Source organism: Sturnus vulgaris, chromosome 1 (genome assembly GCF_052056855.1).
Source record: "Sturnus vulgaris isolate bStuVul1 chromosome 1, bStuVul1.hap1, whole genome shotgun sequence".
NCBI lineage: Eukaryota > Metazoa > Chordata > Aves > Passeriformes > Sturnidae > Sturnus > Sturnus vulgaris.
The window spans coordinates 19,019,119-19,042,804 of record NC_142243.1 but is presented as its reverse complement, the minus strand read 5'-3'; the positions used below and the strand labels follow the sequence as shown (position 1 = coordinate 19,042,804).

Sequence of the window (23,686 nt, the reverse complement as noted above, 5' to 3'; positions counted from 1 at the left end):
TTGTTTTGCTTCTCTGAAATTTCTGAACAACTGAGTTTCCTGAGTTCTGAAATTACTGAAAAATCTGTTTTGCTCATTCAGGCACAAATTCACTTTGGAGAACTAAGTTCTATCCTTCACCTTTAGCAGGAGCAGAACCAGGCATGTAGCCACACTGTGTTTTGTTCTGCTCATTTAGGAGCATTTCTGGTTGTCCCCTCACAACTGACAAGTTGTAATTTACTGCTGAAAAATACACAGTCTGAACACATCTGTTTCTATTCAATTTAAGTTTTAATGAAGAAAACTTTGCTTTTTGTTTTGCATCTGGAGATCAAAGATGAGCCTACTGTGAGGTAGTCCTGCCCTGTTTCCAAAACCAGCTGTCTCCACTCTTGCAGCATGGTTGTGCTTTTGACAAGGTGCAGCAGGTAGACTGAGTAGTTTTATTGCTATTAATTAGGCCATTACTGATGGCAGTGAGACTGTCACATTATGCAGGTTGTCTTTGGACATTATTAGGCTACCAGCAAAAGCAGGAACTGGAGAGGTTTCCTTAGGAAAAGAAACTAAGAATATGTTTCTACATGGGAATTTCAGTAGTTAAAAAAAGTCATACCGTACAACTTTCATCTATCAAGATGAATAATATTCATTCAGGTTTTAGTAAATGGAGAATTGTGTATAGAGTCATAAAATAGCTCAGAATGGAAAAGGTCTTCTAGACTAACCTCCCACTCAAAGCAGGGCCAGCTGTGACATCGAACTGGTTTCTTTGTGACTTTGTCCATCCAGGACTTGACCACAGAGGCTGTGGTCCAGTTCCCAGAACACCTTACACAGGATTTTATACCTAATCTGTTAGCTTGCTGTTTCCTCTGGAAACATGGCTTCAGGTCTCATCTTTCTTGGCCACTCTTATCCAGTTTCTGAAATGAGCAATTTCAACTATTTAATCTCCATGGAAAAAGAAATCTGAAATAATAAATGGTTAAATATTTTGTGAAAAGAGGCAACTTGCTTTCCAAAATGTGAAAACTGAATATTTATTTGGTTACACTGCAGGATTATTGTGATGAGGAATCATTCTGTCTCAGCTTTGAAAATTTTCTACATATTCTCACTGGACTTCTGTCTAGTGCCTCTCTTCTTTTACCTTGCACTTTCTCAGCATGTATATTCGTTTTCAAGAGATACAAAATAAAAAATCTTATTCCATTTTCAGTGGCAATGTCTGGTTCAAAATCAAAATTATTCTCAGAATCATCTGTTTCAGTATCACATTGTGGGTTCATTCCCCTCAAAAATAAATTTGCTGTGTTAAAGCATTCTTTTTGAATGCAATAAAGAAGTATTTCCTCAACAAGAAAATCTAATAGCGTCTTAAAAATCATAAAGGATAGAAAGTTGTTAATTCCTGCCTCACAATCCTTCAGCTTTTTCTGTATGTCACTGCTCTTCACTCAGCAGCCTTGTAAATCAATGGAGACTTTTATCTCCTGTTATGATAACATTGCTCTGCTGCAGTAGGATAAAATCAGCCTGAAAAAACAAGGGCAAAGCATTCCATGAAGTATTAACTTAGACATTTCAGAAGTGCCTAGAGGACAAAGAAATTAATATTTACAGTCTACTTTCAAATGTGTGCTCATAGGGCTTTTTGAAGTAGGAGGAATGTTTAGGAGCAATGCCTGAGTAATGCTTCTCAGTTGCAAATCTGGCTGGACACACTGGTCCAAAAGATGAGGAAGCAAAACGGCCTCTATTGTCTGTAGGCAAATCCCAGAGTGGGGAAACCAATTAGCCTTTGTTGCAAAAGCCTGAAGAAGACTTTGAAGTGGCAGTGATGGGTTTTCAATGTACCAATAATGTCTCGACTGACCTAGCACTCAGATTTCTGCAGAGGGACGATGCCTGTTTGCTTCTGGGAGCACTGATAGCTAGTGAGGGTCAGATGTGCCTGGGACACACAGAGATGTTCTTTCCATGGTGCCACAGGAGTGTGTTGGTGCTCTAAAGTGAGATATTCTCCAAAAGACAGACTTCTGTGTGGGTACCAAGCCTCCACATATCCATTGGGAAACACAACCTTTTTTTCTCAGGAGCTCATTACCCCATTTAGCCAGAGAAACATTACTGCCTGGAACACCATCTTGCATTTCATTTTTTTCCTTGCATTAGATTTAATCCATATATTGAATCATTCACACACAGCAAAGTACAGTTTTGGGGGGAAAAAAACCCCAAAACTTGGTCTCAAACCTTTAACTGCACAAGGAAAACTGACTAGTGGGACCATTGCAGAAAAACTTTACTCCCCCGTGTGGGCAATCTGTGCTGGAATGAAAACAGCTTTATCCTATAGCAGTGGGTTGTTTCCTTCCTGTAACTTCAGCCCAGCTGCTGTACAAGCTCTGCAGTGGCTGGAGAGGCAAGTTCATTTTGGATGTGACTGAGGGCTGAATCCTCTATTCCTGCACACTACAAGCTTAAATCACCATTAGTTCTTTCATAAGGGGTCATCAAACTTTCCACTCTGAAATCCAGTATGATGTGTGTCACACAACTTTATCATGACTGAAGCAAAGGCACATCATTTTCCTTTGACTTCAGCAGATGGAGGATCCCCCAGGAGCTAATTTCTTTTGGAGCTACATATATTGCATAACTGTTTCACGAGTAAAATTCTTCAAAAGGAGATTAACTATAAACATGTAAGCTAAGATGGTACTGTAACTTTCTCCAACATAAGTATCCATGTCCATAAAATGCCTGAAACACTTTAGCAACTGTCCCATGGTGGTCCCCAGTGGCTGAAATGTGGATCGTTTTCCCATTATCTCTGACTTCCTGACATGGAAAAATTGGGAGAATTTATTAATGTTAGATCTGTTTATATCATCTTCTTATGCATCTGAAAATGTTTATGTACCCTAGGCATTCGGTATAGCCTGCTCATTAGAGATATAATTTTTTAGGAAAGTTTTTGGAAGCTTTAAGACCACCTTGCTGTTATTTTATAATTTATTCAGTTTGTAAAACTTACTTGCATATACTGAAATAGTGAAGTTCCCTTGAAAATATTTGAAATTGATTGTCCAATAAATAAAGATTCCCTAGATATTAATGTTTTTTCTTTTGATAAACTTCAGGAAAGTCTTAGATTTGGGCAGTGAAATGAAACTGATATTTCAGTGTGCTCAGAAATAAGCAGACAAAGAGCACATTCTTGCAATCTGTGCATGCTGGAGACTCAGGCTATGAGTGTCTCATGCTTCACTTCATCAATACAGGATAAAAGCATCTCCCAGTACCTACATCAGTCAGGTTTGGTGTGGTGCCATCACTCCAACACTACAAATATGGAACTGGAGTGCTGTAGTACTAAGGGCAGGAGCTGTAAACAGTCTAGATGATAGCATTACTCAGCTGTCACTGTTGGTACATATATTCGAATTTTTAATCCTCACAACTGTCTGCCTTATTCCTAGAGCACCCAAAAGCCTAACTGCTGGATCCACAAGGACGCTTTGCTGGCAGAATCACTTAGGTTTTCAAGGGAATTCACACAGAGTAGGAGAGCACTACTAAAAGCAGCTTTATACCAAATTGTGGATTTAAGTATCTAGGACCAAAATATCTCTAAGGGTCCAACACTTTATACAAGAAAAGATCTTCAGATGAGTCTAAGCAGGGATCAGCAGTGAAATCCCCCATGGGAGCCCATGAAGCTTCTCTACTGAGTAAGGTGACACTGCCAGGACATAGCAGTCTGTCAGTGATCAGAGAGCCCCCAGAGGCACAGGAGATAAGTGAACATTGATCCTCTGAAAACAAGTCACCCCTGAAGAATGAATGGCCCATTAAATGTGGAGGTGTGTAAGCCTGAGCACTGAAACTTCCTTGCATGTCTCCAGCTCAGACCAGCTCCTCTATCCTCAGTCACTGGCTGCCTGGAGATTCAGGATTAGCTCTTGGCACTGCTTTCCAGGCAGCCCTGCTGGGGATTTTCCTGAGTCTGAAAAGGAGATTTTGCCCTCTTGTCCTTAAGAGTCTCAGTTTTCCAGAGTATGCACTGAATAATGTGATTTGAAATCATACCAGTTTATGGTATTGGCCCATAGAGTGCAAACCCCCAGTCTGAAAAGTGCCCTGAAAGAGACTGGACAAATCCAGGACTTTCCAAGTGCAGTGATGAGCCAGGACACTCCATGCACTTTAGGGAATCATGCTGCCCTTCTGTGCATGCATAGCTCCCAAAGCTTCTTATACTCTCAAAGCAATCCTGAGCTAAAAAAAAAAAGAAAGAATCCTATTTATGATGCATTTTACTTCAATGCTTAATCCTGTGTTCCCACAATAGCCCTAGTTGTGTAAATGAACAGGTTATAGCTGGGGTTTATGGAATGTGCTCTGAGCAAAATGAAAAATCAGAAATGTGTCTGGCAATAATGTGATTTAAGGCTTGATACTTCTAATCTTTTATTACGATAATCACTATTCCCATCTAAGCAGGTAATAAAGAAACTAGTTGTTTTGCATTCCATGCTGATTAGCTGGAAAGCAGGGAAGGGAGAATCTTTAGGCACCTGCATTGTTTAAGAAAACATGCTACAATTGAAATATGAAGTGACATTTTTCCGTAGTCCCCTTATGGTAATGGAGATAAAAAAGAATTCCTACTGCTTGTCTTCTGAACTTCTGGATAAGTTTGAAATGTCTTGTTTGTTCTTCTTCCTTTAGAAGGAAATTGGAAACATGTTTAGTTACCTTTCAATTATAAGTTTATGTCTAGAAATTTTTAGTATCAGGTAGAAGAAAAATATTGTATTTTTCTGTATATCCCAAATGACAAGACCTGTTTTAATTTTAAAATGCTGACTCAAATATTTTAGTATTTATAAGTAACAGTCTTATGTAACCTAAAATATTTATCAGCTGAGCAAAGCAACTTCCCTACAGAATTTATAAAACCATAAAAATAATTACTATTCTGATTAGAGAAAACCATGGATGTACAAAAGAAAATAATTAAATCCAAGTAAGAAACACATCGTTTATTGTTTGACATCTACATTTTCCTCAGCTTTTATTGGAGAGCTGACACCACGAGGAGGGTTGTAGGTTCCACTGGAGAGCAGGGAAAGGCAAACCACATCACTCAGCTTGGTGTCATCTGCCAACCTGCTGAGGGTCCCTCGATCCCAGTCTGTGTCATTGATGAGGATATTAAGCAGCACTGGTCCCAGTACAGGCCCCTGGGGGATCTCTTGTCACTGATATCCATCAGGACACTGAGCCTTTGACCACTCTCACCAGTTCCTCATCCACTGTACCATGCAAGCACCAAATCCATACCTCTCCACTTTAGAGAGGGATGTTGTGGGAGCTGTGCCAGGGACCTTACAGAATTCCACATAGGTGACATCCACTGACCTTCCCTTCTCCACTGATGTTATCACTCTGTCATAAAACCTCAACGTTGGTTCAAAATCCTGACTTTTAAATACTTCCTTATTTTAACTACTTGAACTTTAAAGGGGTTTTTTTGTGTGTGTGTTTTTAAATTGATTTAGGAATATTTCATAGTTCAGTTGCAAATTCAAAGGTGGGAGGAAGACTGGCTGTTTTATACTCTGGCTCTGGTTTTTATCCAAATAGTATTTAACTGACAGTAGCGTGCTATTACTATAAAATTGGTCACAGTAACTCAGCCATTGAAATATAAACAAACAAACAAACCAATTTTTAAAAAAGCATTTCTATGGATTAAATGAACCACCAGAGGGAGCGTATATAATCCAATCAATTTAATAGTTTCATATACAAATTACAAGGAAAAACTCATTTTAGATGCTTTTGAAGGGCTAGAGGTTTAAAATATAATGTATTCTGTTAAATATTCCATTCTATCAATGTGTCTGACAGTGAATTTGCTGATCATTTCCCTGCTTCAGACACAGCAAAAGAAATGTGCCCAGATTCTGGATGTTTGTATGCCACTACAGCTGGAGGGGTTTTCTATGAAGAGTCCTAACACGTGAGAGTATTGAATTAGGTCACATTTACCCTATGATAAATGACAAGTAATGGCAGTACTGTTTTTATAATCTGTATATGGTTTCTTTTCCAAATATGAAGCAATCATCTTGCAGACCTGAGAATCAGAAAGTATGGCCCTTTGTCAGAGTTTGTTCTAAAATGCAATATATTTTTCTTTTCTTTTAAAAGTTGTATTGAGACAGCAATTGATCTTTTTTAATCAAGTACAACAAATGTATCAAGAATGAATGTGTACGTTTGTCAGCCCTGATCCATTACTGATAGCTGCAATACAATAAGTAGATCTATACTTTATTGAGCAGATAATTGCTCCACACCCAACTTCTTCAAATACTTTCCAAGGTGCTTGCTCTTAATTTGACAAGCTAATTTGCCCTCATGCACTGCAAGAAACTGTTAGGAAATTAGCATTCAATAATTAAGAATTTTGTATGCATGGCAAGCCTGGTGGGACTAAGGCAAGAAAAGACAGTGGCACAAAAGTGTTTAATGAACAAAGCATTTTCTCAAACCAGAATGAGCTCAGTGATGGTATTGTTTGATGTAAAAATCCTCACAAGATTATAGTAATAGATATTTTCAAGTGGAATGGCAGTTCTTTTTAGAGGAGAGCATTAATTTCAGTGACCTTGTAGATACACTTAAAAATAATGGTAAAGATGTACGTAGCAGTAAAATGTACATAACAGTACATTGGAGAGTACTATTAAGGAACATAGATGATCCAGAGATCACATGTTTTTATTGAAAGTTAACCTGCAGCCAGAGGAATTTGCCATTCACTGAGAATCTCACATGGATAAATAACAGATTACTAGCCTTTCTTCATTTTCTGTAAATTGGTGGAATTTGATAGTAGCTGGAGTCAGTCGAAATATTGTGGAATTCCTGTAATTCCCTCAAGCACAAATTGTCTGGAATAATTCCTATGATTAACACTAATAAACCTAAAAAGCTCAGTCTCTGAGCAGAAACCCAGTGAACATGCAATAGCTCTCAGGGGCTTAGTACAAGTCAGTGCAAGACCAGACCATTCATTCCCCATTTCTTTTCTCCCCACATTCTTCTGCAGTGTACTCACTGATGTTCTCAGCAGCTCCATAAAATCATCCCAATCCTAACATTAATAGATTTGATATCCAACCAAGTGAATTTGAATCCTGCTTTCATACAGGAAATAGGCAGTTTTCTTGCAGCTGCAGCATTATATGCATACCTTGCTTTGTTTTCCTGAATAACTCAGGAGAGCATGAGGACAACTGCTGTGCTCATAATTGATGCAGATTTTTAAGAATTTCAAGGCTGGGTTATGGAACTTCAAATTATTTCTAGAAAAGGAGCAGAAGATTGCTACAATTCTTGTAAGTCTGAAATCCTAGTATTTCTGTTAAAATATTTTCTATGAAATCTTGGACCTGAAGATGGGGAAGTATTTTGAAGATTCTAATCTTGATGTAAACACAGTGATTAATTTAAGACACCCCACTCGCACTATTAAGATTCTTTATACATGCTTCTTACAATATCATTTGCCTTTCAAAATGTGAGATTGTTTTCACTAACTGGATGTTCACAGTAACATCATTTGTCAGAATTATTGTTTCTTCTGGAGTTTAGAGACTCTGTTCATTATCCACTGTTCAGGTTTCTGTGATATCAAATTTTGCAACACAGCTTGGACAAGACATGGAAATCACAATTAATATGGAAAGTACCACTGCCTGGACTGTTCTAAGACCTTCATGTAAAGTCTGTCTCATGTACTGTGTATTACCAAATGTAACTCCTAATGTACTCTTTTTTAAATGCAATAAGTAGTTATGAAAGATACTATCAAAGAGCACTTAAATCCCATTGAGAGAAGGGATAGAAGATATCCACCTGTTATATATACACCTTGGATAATGCCTAATTTTGCTGATTAATTTGGAAAGAAGATGACAACATGTAAATTTCATTTCCACGTTTAAATTCACAGATGCACCTAAGATACCATAATGACAAAACACTAGAAAAATAAGTAGTAGTATGATTTTGTTCTGTAGAAACTTCTGTTGCAATTCTTTTAAATACTGCTAACATTTTATTCTTCATTTATTTCATTAGAACAGTATGACAAAGCCCACCTCAGTCTTTGACAAACCATTTCTATCTACTACTGCAATTTCTGTGCCAGTAATAAATCTTTCCAATCACAAGAGAGCTTAGTACAGACTTAATTCCTCATTGTTTGTTTATCCTGAGCGTGATAGCCATTCCAGTGGGTATTACCATGCTCTATTAGAGAGGCATTTAATCTGTGATTAAACTTTGGTCTTTTTCTGACAGAACTATGGCACATTCAGTCCCATTGCAGCCCAAAATTCTTTTCAGTTTGGTTTGATTTTCATCTGTTCATTTCTTACATTAATAGCTAAGTTTTAATTCAAACAAATTCCTATTTGATTGCAGAAAGGTGACCCTCATCCGTGAAAGAGTTCTACAGTTGCATTATGATTCAATTTATACATATCCTAGATGTTTTATGAAACTTGACTCAGGCTTCTAGTCATCATTCTGTGTGTGATTGGCTGTCTCTTTCTCCTGGGTTCCTACACAAGACATTATACTTCCTGATTCCCAAATAAATGCCTCAAATGGTCATCTACCATAACAATTGGGCTTTAATTGTATAATACAAAGAATGCAAGGGACATTCAAATTCTAATTTCAAATAAAACAGACTTTTCTGACAAATTAAAAGATACTTAGCATCACTTCATGAAATAAATTGTAATACAAAGTAGTTAATATGATAATTTTCATAATATGTGAAATGTGAAATACAGGTAGATGATGAATAGATGAATACAGAACACAAATGGGAAAAAATACAAAAACTAAATTTGTTACTTAGACACAAGACTACTAAAAAAATACTGAGAGGGAGGTTACCACATAAGGCAAAAACTGTACCTACTTTACAGAGAAAGAGCTTCAAGGAGGTTTTGACATCTTCAGATGGGAACCACTGCTGTGTTCAAAGATAGAGGAATGCAGCTGGGGTCACAAACTTCTCATTGGTTGTCTCATTATAATGTATTGTACCAAAAAACAATGAGATAATTTAACATCATATCTACAGCATTGTTTGTACTCTACTTAGGTTATCTTCTTGACACTCAGGCTGTTACTTCTATTTCTTGTTGAGGGTAAAGTCACAAATTATATATTTTTCACACCTCTGAAATTTGCTACATTTTCCTTAACCTAGCAAACATTAATTTGCAAGTGTTATCTTTATTTGCTAAATTGCAGATATTTTTATCCTGTTCTCTCTCTGTTGGTTGTCATGTATAGTTCTTTATACTATTTTGTGCTAAGTACTATTCCTGTGCTACTGAAAGTGTCATAACTGAGATGACCATCTTCCACTAACGAAAACAGTGGATTCTAAAATAGTTCATAGTCACTACTCTACCAAATATGGCAGGATATATGTTTTGACTTTGAACATATTAGAAATTCAGAGTTCTAATATGAAAGTTAAAGGGAAAAACCCTGGCATAAGTAGGTTCTTATTTTCTCAAGAGCTGTTAGGCCCCACAACAGCAGTTTCTGAGCCAAATATGTAAGTAAGCTGTTCCTGAATAAACTAATTACTTTTTCTAGTCCTAAATTAATTTGTAATCAGAAAAGTATGGGATAGTCCTGTAACAGGATAGTTCCATTATCCAGCATTTCTCATTTTGCAATGCTTTTATGCATTGCTATACATAGAGCAGTGCTATTGCTATTTTGCACAATATCTTCTCTTCCAAGAGCCTGAAATAAATCAAATATACTGCTTACAACAGAAGAGCAAATTGGTCACTTTTTTCTGTCCCAAAAATGATGTATTAGAAAATGCACAAATCTGGCCTACCCAAGTATTATGACTTTAGGATGATTTTTCACACAAGTTCAGTTACAGAAAATGTTTATAAATGGATTAGTAAAAATAATGATTGTGCAGTAGGTTCATTCTGTCTCATAGACCCTCTAAGTAGAATAATTTAGTGAGAAACAGGGCACTAGATTTCTTTCCTTTCATGTCTGAGATGAACTTAATTTGTAGTTCCAAACGCCTTCCTTGATTACCAGAAATTGTATGTTCCAATAAATTACTTGCTGGGTACCTTTTATCAAATATTTGAACGTCCATGAGACTATATTTCAGAAGCCAGATACCACCTACCCATTGTAGCCTAAATTGTTGGCCTAAATAATTATTTTCTCAACTGGTCCCCTTCTTTCCTTATTCCAAGTGTTTAAAGGGAAAAAAAGTGAAACAACAGAAACTGAGAGCAAAGCAATTCAGGAATGTCAAAACTCAGGACACATCTGTGGAAATAGGCAGCACAGATTATCACACCTGACCCTAGGATATTTTTTAGGATGAATGTTAATCTCCTTTTTAGAAGCGTTAGATTTTTTTTTCCTTTCATATAAGCATCCAAACCACTGCATTACTGTGGAGAAATCTATCTTCACCAAATACTTTATGATCACTCTTAATTTCCTTTGTTCTCATTACGAGGGAAATGACTAAAAACAGGATAAATAAATAAAAGAAGCCAAGTTGTTTTTAATGGAATCAACCAAGATTTTTTAATGGGAAGGTTTTGCACTTTATCCAATTTTCTTTTTCTCGTGTTTCATTGAAATATAATACAGAATGGTAGCCCAGTCACTTTTAGTTTATATTCTCGGGCAAAGTATTTTTTTACATAGTGTTGCAAATTAAGCACAGCCTGGGAAGCTTCCTGGGCACTGTAGAACAATTGTATGTGCCACTAAAACAGTTGTGATGTTTCCTGGTGTGATTTCAGTCCATGCCCAGGAGCACGGTCCAGAACAGTTCCCAGGCATGGTGCAGGAATTGGACCGTTCCAAGGGTTATTCCCAGCTGGTTATTGATGTGCAGCCTCCTCCTTTTCAAGGTTGAGAGAGTTTGCTTGTTCAGGCATAGGCCATTGTGTGCCAGCAGTCTTCAGTGCCAAAGAACATTTCTGGGCATGTTTATTGTGCTAGTGCAGACAGAATGATCACAATTGTCTTAATTGCTTTCCAGAAGTGCTAACCTCTTTTGGTTGTACTCAATATAAACTGAGCATCATTGAGATCATATTTGCTTCATAGCCTCCTAGATATCATTCTATAATGAACTACCATTAACAAAAAGTATCTTTTTTTTAGCATATTTTAAATTTTACATGTTACTGAACATATATTCCTATGTAACCTTGTAAAAAATTTTATTTAAACAAATCTTGATTTTGGATTATCTGAGATTAGGACATACTAAAGAAAACTGCTCCATTTCCCAACAGAGTCTTCAGATTTTTTTATAGCATATATATTTCTCGATCTTTCCAGTCATGTAAACTGGGGGACTCTCTAACATACCCTTGTAGAAAATATTCCCAGCCTCAGGGAAATAGATGAAATTTTATCTGTATTCTTCCTTAAATGCCACCTTAGATCCCCCTCTATTCAGATCTAGTAACTCTTCCAATATCTGCATTATCATAATGCATTCATGAAATCACTGGCTATCACAACAAATATCAATATTTACCATTAATTAATTAAGAAACAGATGAGTCCCTATTGTTCTGTAATTCTTTTGTAATCTCTTTTGGTGGCTGTTCCTGCTCAATGTTGACTTCAGAATTGGACTCACTTTTAGAATGAAAGAATGAGATACAATTAAGATACTAATTTGGGAAACAAATAACTTTCTGAACTTTAAGTTGCTTTGAACGTAACCAGTGACAGGATGATCCATGTCCTTCATTGTTTTGCTCTCTGTCTGAAGAGTTCACTGAGTTTTAACAGAAGGTGCTTTTCTTAGCCCTAAATCACATACCTTTATAAGCATATAAATGTTGGATTATGCAGGTTCCTACTTTGCCTGTCATAGTTCCTGCTTCCTTTGAGTTCTTACTCTTTTCAGAGTTGTGAATGAGACACGGCAGGAGCAGTAACCCAGCAGTAAAACCAGACCACTGCTGCAATCCTCTTTCTAGCAGCTCAGATGCTGATGCCCACTAGCACTGAGTCAGCCATGGTGTGATTGCCAGGGGTTCATGTGTGATGACAGACATGTGACCAGCCCCATTTCATGCCATCTCTAGGCACCAGGTCATTTTTATCCTGTCACAAGGACTCTGCGAGTTGTTAATGTTATCAGTGTGGTTTTTTAGAGTAAAATCCCAGTTAAAGTACCTGAATCAAAAAGAGAGCATGGGCAATGTGTGAATGAGATCTGTGCCCTGGTACACACCACCTGAGACTTGATGTTTTTCAATTTAATTCCCAGTTCTACCGTTCATATGTCTGTGAGTATTATGGAAACACAGAAGCTGTGAAATAATGCGTGCTTATCTGGTTTTCAGAAAATCTGGGCTTAATTCTAGGTTTTGTTACACATTCTGTGTTATCTCAGCTGATCACTTCATGTCTCCTATGTTCTGTTTCCTCATCTCTAAAGTGGAAAAAGAAATACTTTCTCCAAAGGCAAATTTCATATTTTTATTTAAAAAATGAGATTAAATCAATGGGTAGGCAACCCTAATTGTACTTCTGAGATATTGTCAGTGTCAGCTGAATATTCAGAGATAGAAAGTAGTTCAGAGAATCATGTTAGAACAAAGGGTTGTGCTTTTTAGGATCACTAACTGGAATGTAAAGTACATCCAGTAGTACTGCAGAGCTCTTTGCCTCAAACCTTGAGAAATTACTTGTATGCCAAACATATAGCAGTGCCAACAAATCAGAATTCTCTGCTAACTTCTGTTGCTATTAGCTCTTTGTACCCTCTTTGTGCAGGTACAAATGCACAGTCAAAGCAGTGGAGACTGTAATCTAGTATGAGGGACTAATCTTAGCGTGGCTCCTTCCCAGAGAACACATTTGATATAAATTTCTGCTGATTCTGTTGGAAATTCTGGTACCATAATCTCATAAATTTGCCTCTAGGGTCCTCCTCTTACACTATCTTTTTCCTGCTAAGTGTTCAAAGCAGAACCTTTAGCAAAAACATAATTTTTTATTCTTTACCTGCTTTTCAGCCTGTTTCCTTTATTGTTGTAACTGACATTAAGTTTATAGAAAATATCCTTCTATTCTTCTTTAATCAGAACTCTGCCAAGTCTCTCTTTAACCACAATTTGATCTTTTTCTTTCTAGTGGAATTGAAAATAAAACTTGTTTCTTTTATCCTACTTTTATTCTTAGCCTCTTTCAACAGAAAGAACTCCCTATGGGAGTCTTTATTTCCTACTGCCTATTCAAATATTGTGTCAGAGTTATAAATATTGAGGCTTATGCATGTTCAGTCATTTTCTGCAAAATAACAGCTTGGTTTCTAACATCTTTTACTTCTATGTTTGCTTGATATTTCAGGAGTCTTTTAGAACATGTAGCTATAGTTTTCCAAACTTTCCACCCCATAAAATTGTGGAAAGATTGTCAGGCTAAAGATTGACTGCTGAACTTTGTTCCAGTCTGATCATCCTTATTATTACCTGAATGTTTTAAATTTTGAGCAGTACACAATGTTAAGACAATGGTGGAATTCAGTGTTGCATCAACTATTAATTATGCCTTTGTAACATTCAAATTTTTCATACACATTTAAATAGTACAGGCTTATTTTAGTTTAAAGTCCTTGTTTTCAGCTTGTCAGCTATTTTTACTTTACAAGAGCAAGATGGGAGCAAATCCTCTTCTGACTAATCAAATTATCCTCCTGTTCTGAAGCACAGTTTAATTAAACAATATTTAAGTAAAGGATAAATACAGAGAACACATTTCTGCAAGAATTCAGATATATGACTAGGAGTATTGAGCTAAGTGATAAGCACAAATGCTATTCAGATACCTTACAGATGCATACCAAAGTCACTCCCAGTGACACTTCAGATGAACTTCATAAGCATTTTGAGCTGTGATTAAGTTCTGCATTTGAAAGGGGAAAATAACGAAGGAAGGAAAACTCAGTCTTTCCCCAGACAGCACGGTGTGGCAAGAAGGTGATATCTGAAAGGTGAGGGAACCAAACTGGAGCCTGCTCTGTGGTTAAGGGAGGCAAAACCATACCAAGCACAAAGATAAACATTTTTTCCTCCAAAAATCACTCCATGATTAGAATTATTTTTCAGCTGGACAGACACAGAGTTCCAGGTTGTTTTTTTTATTATATTTTTTTTCTTCCTCTTTGGAAAGAACTTCCACTTCAAAATGTTTTAATTCTTCTTTCAGTAATTCAAACATCCTAGCAACTGTCTTAATCTTTTCATAATGTGATGGTCCTTCCTTAATGGTTGAAGTTAGAAAAGAGTTCTGCCTCTTCAATTTTCTATTTAATTTTCCATTTAATTTTCCAGATTAACCTTTTATTTAGATGGGTTAATAAACCTTTTAACTGAACTAAATCATTACATGGTATTTATAAAATCCTTTCAAATTTCTGGAATGCCTTTCTTTTCCAAAAAATCTGCTCTTTACATGCCCTTACAGAGCAAAAAATACTAGGAAATTATTGGTTTAAATTACATGTGTTGTGCATTTCAATGCTCTTGATTGTCATACTGCAGCTCAACCTGGTGAAAAGGTTTTTCCATACAGACTTTGCCTCTTTTCTTCCCAATAATTTTCTATTATGTTTCTAGCTTTTGCAGGTTAAACCTTGATGAATTTTCAGATTTTTTTATTATTATCATCATCATCATGATCACGCTCATTAATCCTCATTGAACTCTCGTTAAGAAAAGGAGCAAAGCATTTCATGTCTTGCATTGAGTGGACACTTCCTGTCATTCAAATATTCTCTGCCAAATATAGGTAAATGGCGTTTGGTAAATAGGATGGCATCTCCAGCTCCTTTCTGGCTACATACAGTTCACTGGAGGGATTCTGACAGCTTTCTTGTTAACATTGCCAGGTCATCATTCCTATATGTGTAAAGACATTCATTCTCCTTTTCCTCCCTGAACCAGCACTCCAGAGCACTCCACACAAATCCTGAAATTCCTTGCATTTCATAAATGTCCCTATTTTCATTTCCTAGAACATCTTTATTATTGCTTTCCTCGGAGCTGAGTTTGGTCATCTCTTGAAAATGAAGTTGTTATAAAATAGCCATGTTGACAGATGGCATAAACAGCACAGCAAATCAAATCTGCTCCAGTGTTTTAATGGCAACAGGGAATTATCACCATGCTACTAAATTAAGGTCTAAAAAATGCAGCCAGCAAAGCGGGTGCTGCACTGAAATGTCAGTTTCCAGAACTCTGACTCAACGAGGCAGCAACAATAGTAGCTTCTATGGCTGACATCAAGTCACATGTGCCTCAAAGGAAGTTCACAAACTGATTTGCCAGGAGACTGGTGTCTCATTGCTGATAAAGCTGCCTTCTGATAATATTGTTTGGACTCACTATGTATCAGTGGAAAATGTTAAATAAGCAATGGCCCAGGGTTTAATGTACTTTTTTTAAGGTAGAGTCTTCTCAAGACTGCCTCACACATTTGAAAGAGCCATTCCAAGTCCTTGTGTGTTGCATTAAATTTTTGATGGTTGGTTAATTCAAGTTTTGGTCGTTGGTTAATTTCTGGTGGAAAAAAATTAACCCCAGAAATGTTACTCACCCCTGTAATTCACGAGTTTGTAGGAAAAGATTTAAGAAGTGTAAATTAATGCACCTGGCATACATTTTTATTCATTTAATCTTTGGAGCCTTCAATTTGACACCATTTAGATATAAGATAAAATCAAGTTTTGTTAATCCCTCCAAGTACATCGGGTTGAATTAGCATAGATATGTAACTACAGTAACTGCCTCAAGTGGAGGAATTTATGGTGTGGCTGGATTTCATGTCTAAATATTTAGCTTGGTTTTCTGATGTACTGAATAACCATTGGATTTGAGCCAGAACAGTATGAATAAAATGTAATGGATTTATGAATATTCAGTACATCTGAAAAATCAGTCCAGTCCTTCTTAGAGATGGGGACAGAAGTTGATAATTAAGCTCTTCAAATTTTAGAGAAAAGTAGGGGAGACTCAAAAAAATTTCTCTTAATTCCTGGAATACCACGTGATCATTTCTTTCTGCTCTGTTAAGTTTTTCTTGTTCTTTCAGACATTCACAGGGACAGAACACCACAGAGATAGAGAAGCAGCAGTGAGCTCCCACTGTAGCACAGCACTGATTAACTCACACTTCAGCAAGAAAACACTTTTCCAGTGGTCTTTATTCATAGAATGATTTGGGTTGGAAGGGACCTTTAAGGATTACTCTGTACAGCCCCACTGACATGGCAGGAACATCTTGCACTAGATGCAAGGTTGCACAAAGCCCCATCCAACCAGAACTTTAACATCTCCAATGAACAATTCACAATTTCTCTTGACAGTCTATTCTAGTGACTCACCAGCATCACTGTGAAAAACTTCTTCCTTGTATCCAATAGTAATCTATTGTCTTCCAATTTGAAGCCATTTCCCATGTTCTGTCACTACAGGCTTTCATAAAAAGTCTCTCTCCATCTTCCTTGTCTGTTAAATATGGAAAGTCTGTATAGGGTTTTCCTGGAGCCTTCTCTTCTCCAGGCTGAGCAACCCCAATTCTCTCAGCCTGTCTTCATGAGAGAGGTGCTCCTGCCCAGTGGCTCTCCAGGTCAATGTCCTTCCTATCTTAGAGGCCTCATGCATTGGGAAGGAGATGTTTGTATTTCTCTGAAATACATTTCTGGTCTGAACATTTTACTCTTAATGGCAATGGGATTTTGGAGAAGCCAGTTGCTATAGAGTGTGTGAAAATTGACACCTTTTAGTGTTGGGGTATTTCTTTTAGTAATATTGCAAATGGTGAAATGTGGATCAATGCAGGTATAACAAGAGAATGAACATTTTTCTCAAAATCTTTTCTCAAAGACATTGTAGATTCTGCTCGGAATAATTTTATGGAGATGTTTCTTACCCTAAGTGTGCTGTTAAAATTGTTTAAATCTTCTTCTATCCTCTCCTACTATAAAAATAATTACAGTGCTCCATTCTTCCAAATGAACCTGCTACTTTGGTTGAAGTAGGTAATACTTGATATGTCTTGTTATCTTTCAATTCTTTGTAAACAAAAAGAGACCCTTATATGCAGCTAACCCTAACAGTGACCTTATTTTCTTGCCTAGTCTTATTAAAAGAGAACAAAAAGTTGTTTTTCATATATTCAGGTAAGTTATGACCATGGGTGCCAAATGACATCACCCTGTCTCATAACAAAGTACCGCATTAAATGAATGCAGAAACCAAAAAGAAGCCCTCCAAAATAAAAAACATCCTAGCTGGGAAGAATCTCCTTCAAAGCTGGACATTGTGCTTTAGTTATTTGCATGCCGTTTTGATAGTGCTTTCTGTTTGTGATGCTACCTGTTGTCTAGGAAACACAAACTTACTCTACAATCACTGAAAACACTCTTGAGAGATGGGGATTACCAGGGGAATCTTTATATTAAAGTGTTACAAGTTTCTTAAAAATTTCCTTGTTACATATAACAAAAGACAAAGGATATTGCAAACAGGTTATTAAACTCACCTGATTTGATAACAAATATGCATGCAATTTAAGTTTTCTGCATCTAGAGAGGAGGTAGAAGCAGCTGTACAGTGTTCTCTATTTGCCACAGAGAGTGTTCAGAGGAGCTGTGAACATTGATCAAATGGCTATATGCGTACCTTCATGTCCCAGATCACTTTGCCTGATAAACCCAGTGACTGGTTCACTGCATCCTTTGTGGGATTAAATTTTCATGGCTAAGAAGTCTGGATAATAATAATTAAACTAATTTACATCGATATGGTTGACATCAAACTTAAAAATGCTATGGGTCAGTTACATCTTAAAAATAATTATCCAGTGGAAGGGAGATATTCCTATTTTAAAATTATACATAAATTTTAAAAACTAAAAGTCTCATTCATTGAAACACCTTTCACTGAAGTGGATTAAAGGAGTGACTAATATTGTGAGCAAAGCATCTTGAATAAAAGTGATACCATATAAAACATATGGATTTTAAATCACATCATTTACTTATTCTTTCTGTCGCTCTGTTCTGTTCCTCTCCCTTCCTTTACTGTTTTTTCCTCCTATTTCCATCTGGACAACTTCTATCTATTTCATCATTTAAAGATGCTCCAGTGGATTTGATCGTCACCGGCAAGACTGGGTAGACAGTGGCTGCCCTGAAGAGGTATGTGAGTAATTTACATCCTCAGAGGCTATTTATATAGTTATGATGTTTTTGTTTAAATTATTCAGATTATAAACCATGGTTTCAAGGCCAAAGACATACTATATTTATCATTCAGGGGAAATCCTATAAGGCATAACAAAGAAGAACAATCTGAGCAGTTTCACTCTGCATTTGAGGGAATAAAATTGACAAAAATTTAAATGTGATCTTTGGGAAACTACTGTAATTAAATGTCCTGGGGTGACTTTTTCATGTTGAATTGTATCCCCATTTGTCTGTTTAGCCCGGAAATAAGTTTCCCAAAACCCAAAAAAACCAGAAAACCTTCTCCAAAACAGTGTCCCTGTGCTGATTTTCTTTTAGATCTCTTTTTTGCCAGAAAAGGGGAAGAAACTCTGATGTTCCTTGTTTCAGAAAACCCTTTGTCAGAATAGCATCAAGTGAAAAACAGGCATTGCATTTTGATAATGAAGTCTGGCAAAATCACTTAGTAAAGAAGAAATTACACAGCTGAATTCGAAGAGATAAAATAAAAATAATAATTGAAATAATACTTTAAAAGCCCTCATACAACCAACCTACATGGCATTTTGATTTCTTTTCATTTAGATGCAGTGAGAGGATAAGAAAGATCTATATCTGTGAAAGTCAAATGTAGCCCCTGTGATGGGCTGTCAAACAGGGACCATAAGCTTCCTCTGAAAGTTATCTGGGGTACTTCTAGACCAACAAAGTTCATTTTCAACTAATATTTATAATTTATAATGATGATGATGATAATTACTTTCCAGTTTAAAAGCCCCTCTACAAGAATTTTTGGTTTAAGATTTGGGGGTTTTTTTTATTTTCCTTTTTTTTTTTTTCCATGTTGAGATTGTGGTAATAGGAAAAAAAAAATTTATGGCACTTTTAATATTCTGGTGGCCATTAAAAAAGCAGGTTTTTTTCCATTTTTGCTGAACGGGCTAACTATCCCCACGAGTTTCAGCAACATAGGCCTTCTGAAATATCAGGTGAAACCCAGGGCAAAACATAGCCCCAGGTGTCTAGTTAGAAAAGCACATTCTGTTTTATTTTCAGTAGAAGCAAAGAGAACTAATTCTATAAATCCACATTAATGAAAGAAATTTTTCTTCTTGTTACTGTAATTGCAAAATAACTGCAACCTACATACTGCCTTATTACATGGCCTTGAAGCTTCAGCTTTGCAGTTTGTCACCAGCTGATTTGAAAGCAAAATTTCTGAGATATTTATTGTCTATGGAGGGCAACCTTTTAAAGAACATAAGATAGAAGTTATTGGGAACCTGTGTCATTATAGTGCAAAACTCTTGTATTGCTTTAATCCAGATTATAATTAGCTAGGACTCAATTGTGTTTGCAAATTAAGATATCAAAAAACTTCTGTCTGCAGGACATTAACATTCCCTTCTGCTTCTCCTTTCTTGTTTCAGTCCAGCATGTGCTCCAAGGTTTAGTACATGATCTGAGAGGAAATTATCGATACAAGAAGTGTATCTGAGAAATTAATACTTTCATTTGCACAGTTTCAGGCTACTTGGTGGCAGTCCACTGTCCAAATTATAAGCTCTCTGGAGTAGAAGCAACAGCTTGTTTGGCATCTTCCAGAATTATGCCTGAGCTGACTGCTAGAGTTTAGGGAAGGATCAATAATTAGCCCAGAATGGTTAGTTTTAGATGCTTGACTGAAGAGGATAAATAATGAGGATTCTCATAGTAAGGTTTTTTTTTTATAAAATAAAAAATAAAATATATTTATTTTTAATATAGATTTTGAGCTAAATTTTGACTAAATTTTGGCAGTGAAATTAACAATATTTTTCAAGAAAAATACAAAGGAATTTAAATAATTATCCTGCAGGTACTGATACATTTCGGGAATGTAATAAATTGATTCTGGTAAAACAAAGAACAATAAAATATCTGTGCATATTAAAAGTAAGACAATGCCCACTGGGTTTTGACAGACAGATCTCAATAAAATGAAATAAATGTTTGCAGGACTCACTTCTCATTAAAATTAATGGAGACAGCAGGAGTTAGATACAGTTCCCATATTTGCTGCAAGATAATTCGATGTATTTTCCTGGAAAACTGTGTGAATCATAAAAGAAATTATTCATTGCATCTTCAGAATTTTAAAAAAGTCCAGAACTTGAGAGAAAAAAAAGAGCAAGCAGATTCTTGATTTGTATCAAAATATTTGCCCATGCAAATAGATATTAAATTATTATATGATGGCAACTTTTTATTTATAGTGTGCTAATATAGTATAATAATTTTGTTGTCGTTTATATTTTATAATAATTATTTCTTACATTTATATATAAATATACATTTATGTTTTATATACACAAATAATACATTACCTTTTAATATAATGTAGAATTAATAGGCATACAGTAATTGATTGATTTATTGTAGTAAATAAATGTTCTATAAACTGAATACATGCACAGTTTTTTCACATATGTATGTGTTCTTTTGTGATAATTACAAGTAAAGCCTAATTAAATGCTCCACTTAACTACGTATTGTTCACTACAACGAGCTACTATTTAATTCCCACAAATCTTTTTTTTTAAATGTTTTATGTCACCCGGATTAATGGCAGTGAGTTTTCATAATAGAAGAGTGAAAATCTGAATTATAAACTTAGGTGTTAAACTCTGATTGCAGGAAATAACAAGTTTGACCATCTGGGGTGACTTTGAAACCTTGTCATTAACAATTAAGAGTTGTAAATTTTGCAGATAAATGAAAAATTATGTTGCTGATTGCTGCATAGAGACTTGAAAATGGAAAAGGAAAAAAAAAGAAAATTAAAAGAAAAAGCTCTTGAAATTTCTTGATCTAGAGTGTCTATTTTCATTGTTTTTATCACAGCAACTTGTCCATGATTAAATTCTTCATTCTTGACAGTTTCCACAGAGAATTAATTTTCTCTTCCTTGTTGCTGTTGTTTCCCAACAGTCAAAGGATAAGATTTGTGAGAAGAATATAGACACAACTGAAACACCTCTGTACTCCACCACCACCCTTCTGCCAACCACCACAAGGTTCAGAGTTTTAACAACCACCAGAGGATCCACCACTTCCCACCTTCCAACCAGCCTGCCCACAGAAGGTGACGTGTATACACTGCATTTTTACACTTGGAAAAAAGTAATTTACAACTCAGAAAGAAATGTATTTCCTTTAAGTATGTATTGATGACAACTTTTTTCCCTCTGGGGCAGCAGAAGGAGTTGGGAATTGCAGCCAAGGCTGTTGCTTTTAAATTGCTCACTCTTGTGCCATTAAGGTGCAAAGGTGATGAAGGCTCGAGGGCGATGCTGCTGGAGAAGCAAGGACAAGTTAGGAAGACTTCTAGAAAAGTTGAGCTACAATGACTTTTTCATGTTCCTTTACATTCAGGCAGTAGTCCAAAACCTGCTGAAATTGTAAAGGTCCCTGCTAAATCTAGAAGAAATTCCCATCATAGACTTAATGAATTTGTAATTGTTTTATGGATTCTATCTAGGCAGGTGAAAATTATAGATAATCCAAAATAAAAACCTCTTTGAAATATGCCTGTTCACTCTTTTTCAGTCAGTTGACACTGTTCTTTTCATGTAGTGCTCACTGTTGTGAAATAGTTCCTCTAGGCTTCTGAACTGAATTAACTGGATAAGTCATGGTGGGTCGGTTCTCATCGTTGTACCAATGGCTGCTTAAATCTTACCTTTTTGAGCTTGGGATATCCTGCTTTCCTGCTTTTGGAGGAAATTCATTTGAGCAGGAAAGCTAATTCAGATTAATCAAGAAACATCTATAAGATATGTGCATGTGTGTTTGTTGAAATTGTATGTTAACACAAGAAAAAGTACTGGGTACAGATTTTCTGAGTAGCCTGTGACAGGAAGATCTGAACTGAAGGCATTTCGAGGTGAGAATCTACCAATAAGAAAGGCTGGTTTTCTTTAAAACAACAAAAGTTTAGAAACTGTTAGTGCAGCATTTGGACTGCATTAAAAGGAACCTTCTCTGGCATTCTCTTAATTAAAGTTCACAAGAAAAAAGGGAATATGGAGGTAAATTGGTTTTAGTATTAGTAGACCTTTTCAAGATTCCTCAAGATGGAACTAAACCATTGTCTTATTTTACTGATAAATGTTGGTTCATATAGTCCTTAATATGATAGAATGCTCGAGCTATGTGTAAACATGTAATATATATGAATTATTTATAAACATTGTGAGACAGACTCTCATACCTGTATTTGCCAGTGTTTTGAATCCTCTTGAATGCTTTAACACTCTCAATAATTTTTTTTTTTAGTGGTAAGAAAGCGTAGTGCTCAGAGTAAGAAACACCACAATCTAGTTCTCATTGAGTTGATAATAATAATAAATAAATAAATAAATAAATAAATAATAAAATAGACAACTTTCTTGTTATAAAATGTTTTTATCATTAGAATCTGATTGCTAAAATGTTTCATGACCTAGAAAAATACATTTTCCTTCAACTAACTTTAAATTTCCTTTATAGATGACACCAAGATAGCACTGCACCTAAAAGATAATGGAGGTAAGAGATGCTTTTTTGTCTGTAAATAGTATCAGTATTTTGTCAAATTATATCCCACTGACTTCATTCATCAAAATTCAGTTGTAGAAATAGCTTTTACCAGGCTCTTAAGGGATTCCAGGACCCCGCATCTGTGTGGAAGATAAGTAGGGCAAATAAGCTTAGGAGCTGCTTAGGAAAATAAATATTTACAACTCTCTTTAGAATTCTATATTAAAAGAGCAGGTTATATTATTATGGACATATTACATAAATTTTAATTGTATTAATACAGTTATTGACTAGTAATGCAGTATTAATACTCAATAACTATAGTCAATAACTATAATAATGCAGTTTTATTTAACTGTATTAAGAGAGTGTATGAGGCTGGTTCTAAATAATAATATTGTGCTATAAAGTCATTCATAGTAGTGAATTATTACATGACATTTTGTTAATAGGCATACTCGTTTTATATCTGTGTCAGTACTAGCAGAGCTCCTGCATTTCTCCATGCACATTCCCTGTGCAAGTTAATGAGATCACCTTGTCATACTAATAAATGAGGCTCTGCAGGGGACTTGTCCCCAGTTAAATGAGGCTCTGCAGGGGACTGCTTTTGTCATCTTCTTTGTGAGTTCAGGGACTGAGACCTGAGGTATTTTCTTGATGAGAATTCCCCTACTAGAAAAGGAGTGAGTTGTTAGATGTCGCCTGTGCCTGTGTTCATTGCCAAAGCAGAGCTTGCTGAGGTGAAAAGGAAGGTTTGGGTTCATTTCTAAAGGC

The 23,686-nt window shown here is 36.0% G+C and overlaps 1 protein-coding gene across 1 annotated transcript in view; it reads left to right on the top strand.

The window, feature by feature from the left end:
• Positions 1 to 23,686, top strand: part of PLXDC2 (plexin domain containing 2) — a 249,047-nt gene that overhangs the window by 198,463 nt on the left and 26,898 nt on the right. Inside the window, exons 10-12 of the mRNA XM_088160730.1 lie at positions 18,262 to 18,322; positions 21,320 to 21,473; positions 22,880 to 22,918. Of these exons, the coding sequence (XP_088016856.1) occupies positions 18,262 to 18,322; positions 21,320 to 21,473; positions 22,880 to 22,918 (254 nt within the window). The remainder of the gene's footprint in view (positions 1 to 18,261; positions 18,323 to 21,319; positions 21,474 to 22,879; positions 22,919 to 23,686) is intronic.